The sequence below is a fragment of the Perkinsus marinus genome, assembly GCF_000006405.1.
Source record: "Perkinsus marinus ATCC 50983 genomic scaffold scf_1104296958234, whole genome shotgun sequence".
Classification (NCBI taxonomy): domain Eukaryota; phylum Perkinsozoa; order Perkinsida; family Perkinsidae; genus Perkinsus; species Perkinsus marinus.
In genome coordinates this window covers 173,468-175,311 of record NW_003206847.1, presented here as the reverse complement: position 1 = coordinate 175,311, position 1,844 = coordinate 173,468, and the positions used below count along the sequence as shown (strand labels likewise).

The 1,844-nt window shown below is 48.5% G+C and overlaps 1 protein-coding gene across 1 annotated transcript in view; it reads left to right on the top strand.

Moving 5' to 3' along the window:
• Positions 1–1,037: 1,037 nt before the first annotated feature.
• Positions 1,038–1,844, top strand: part of Pmar_PMAR006016 (type v p-type ATPase isoform, putative) — a gene marked incomplete at both ends in the record, with an annotated part of 2,319 nt that continues 1,512 nt past the window's right edge. Inside the window, one exon of the mRNA XM_002774389.1 lies at positions 1,038–1,731. Within this exon, the coding sequence (XP_002774435.1) occupies positions 1,038–1,731 (694 nt within the window). The remainder of the gene's footprint in view (positions 1,732–1,844) is intronic.

Below are 1,844 nucleotides of genomic sequence, written 5' to 3'. Positions count from 1 at the left end.
TCACTTTCATCAACACAACACGTGTTTAGTGCTCGCTTCTCGGGTACTTCGCTAGGTCGCACACTTTCCCTCCCATCGGGGATGATGATACGATCCCCAGTTGGGGAATTTCTCCGCCAAGAAGCCGTACCGTGTTTGTCTCTCATTTCTAGATAGACAGCAACATTAGTTAATATTGAGGGGTGTTGCACTGTGTGATATGACCAATACTGAGTGGTTAGTTCTGAGATGATTAACAAGCAACGCATAACCGTGCATAGCATTAATAATGACATACACTCGACCGATGATGCTCGACAACATTAACTGTCTGTGTTTCGGCAGCAACACAATTGCTCTGTCAAACTCTTCTTCTTCAACGACATTTTGTTTTGCCGGAGTTAATCCATTAACAGACGTAAAATACGTCTCAGTGGAGCCCCACAATACGGGGAGTGCGAAGCACTCCTCTGACACAACTATCCTGTCCCCCTGGTCTGTGTGACGCTATGAACAAGGCTGAGTACGTCACGATTGAGTACATCAAGCTAGAATCTAAGATGTAAAGTCTTTCTGTCTTTGTCCACTACACTTTATTAATGTATTGGTGTAGGCACGGTTTGTTTCACCCATTTTTTTAACCTTCTTACGGGGGAGGCTGGTAGCGGCTAGCCCAAAGAGGCGTTGTAGTCGAGCTACCAAAGCCACCAGCTCGTTGCCTTCAGATTCTAATGCACTGCCAGGCGCGGTCTCACCCAACTCCCTCGTAGAAGGACACCACTCAACTGGATGTCCGGTAAGCCCATGATCACTCGACATGGCCAGTGGCGTGAATTAGCCAAAGTCAGGTGAGAGCAAAGTAATTGCCGCTACGGTCGCCTTTGGTATGGGTGTACATCATGACAGTGTCCGTTGGGTTATACATTTCTCGATGCCTCCTAGTATACAACATTATCAGCAGGAATCCGGTATGAACCTATCAAACGTCTCGGAGGATGTACCTACTCCTTGTGCCAGGTCGTTGTGGTCGCGATGGTAGACCAGCGATTTCAATACTGATGGCCTCGCCATTCGACATATGTCGTCAGAGTGTGATGGTTTATTGGAAGCCTAACGCCCTTCAGGAGCTCTATGTGATGGCCGAGTACGCCTTCTCGACGACTCGGTGTAGGAGAGGGTATCTTGCGGCTCATATGGGAGATGCTGAATGCCCATCTTGTGATGGTTATTGTGATATCTGCAACACCGAGAGCTCCGCTCCGCCTAGAAAAAGCCTCAAGCACGGTCCGAGCGAAGACAAGATCGTTAGAGAGGTTTTTTATCAGCTCGATGAGGCAGCTGCGAGAGGGGAAAAGTTGACGTTGTTGAAACTGAGCGAAAAATGCCGGAAAAATCTCCACTGCGAAATTGAAGGAGTGGCAGTTGCTACCATCAGCCTTCTCAAGTCGAGTCATTTGAGGGAGACTTTCGATGCTACTGCATACTCTGTGAATTCATATATCGAAAAGCGAAGAACGTCCTCACCGCGGCACCTTTGGGAGTTCACTCATCGAGAAATCGGGAGTAGCGTGTCCCGAGTTTTCAATAGTCGGGCGCCGCAGGTGGAACTCAATGTGAACGAAGAAAAGCTGCGGATTGTTGAGAGGAAGCTGAACCATGGACGGCTTGAGATCGCTGCGACTGTTGATAAAGATATGCCTCCGCAGAAGATTCTTTCCGCCCAGGAAATTCAGAGCTGCGGAATACGATGGAGTAGGGATCCTCTGGAAGCAGTCGGAAGCAATTCGTGTCCCAGCGGTCGATCTCTACGGCAAAGAGTGGCTTCTTATTTGGTGTGTGAGTAGAGGAAAGTGCGTTTCCTTTTA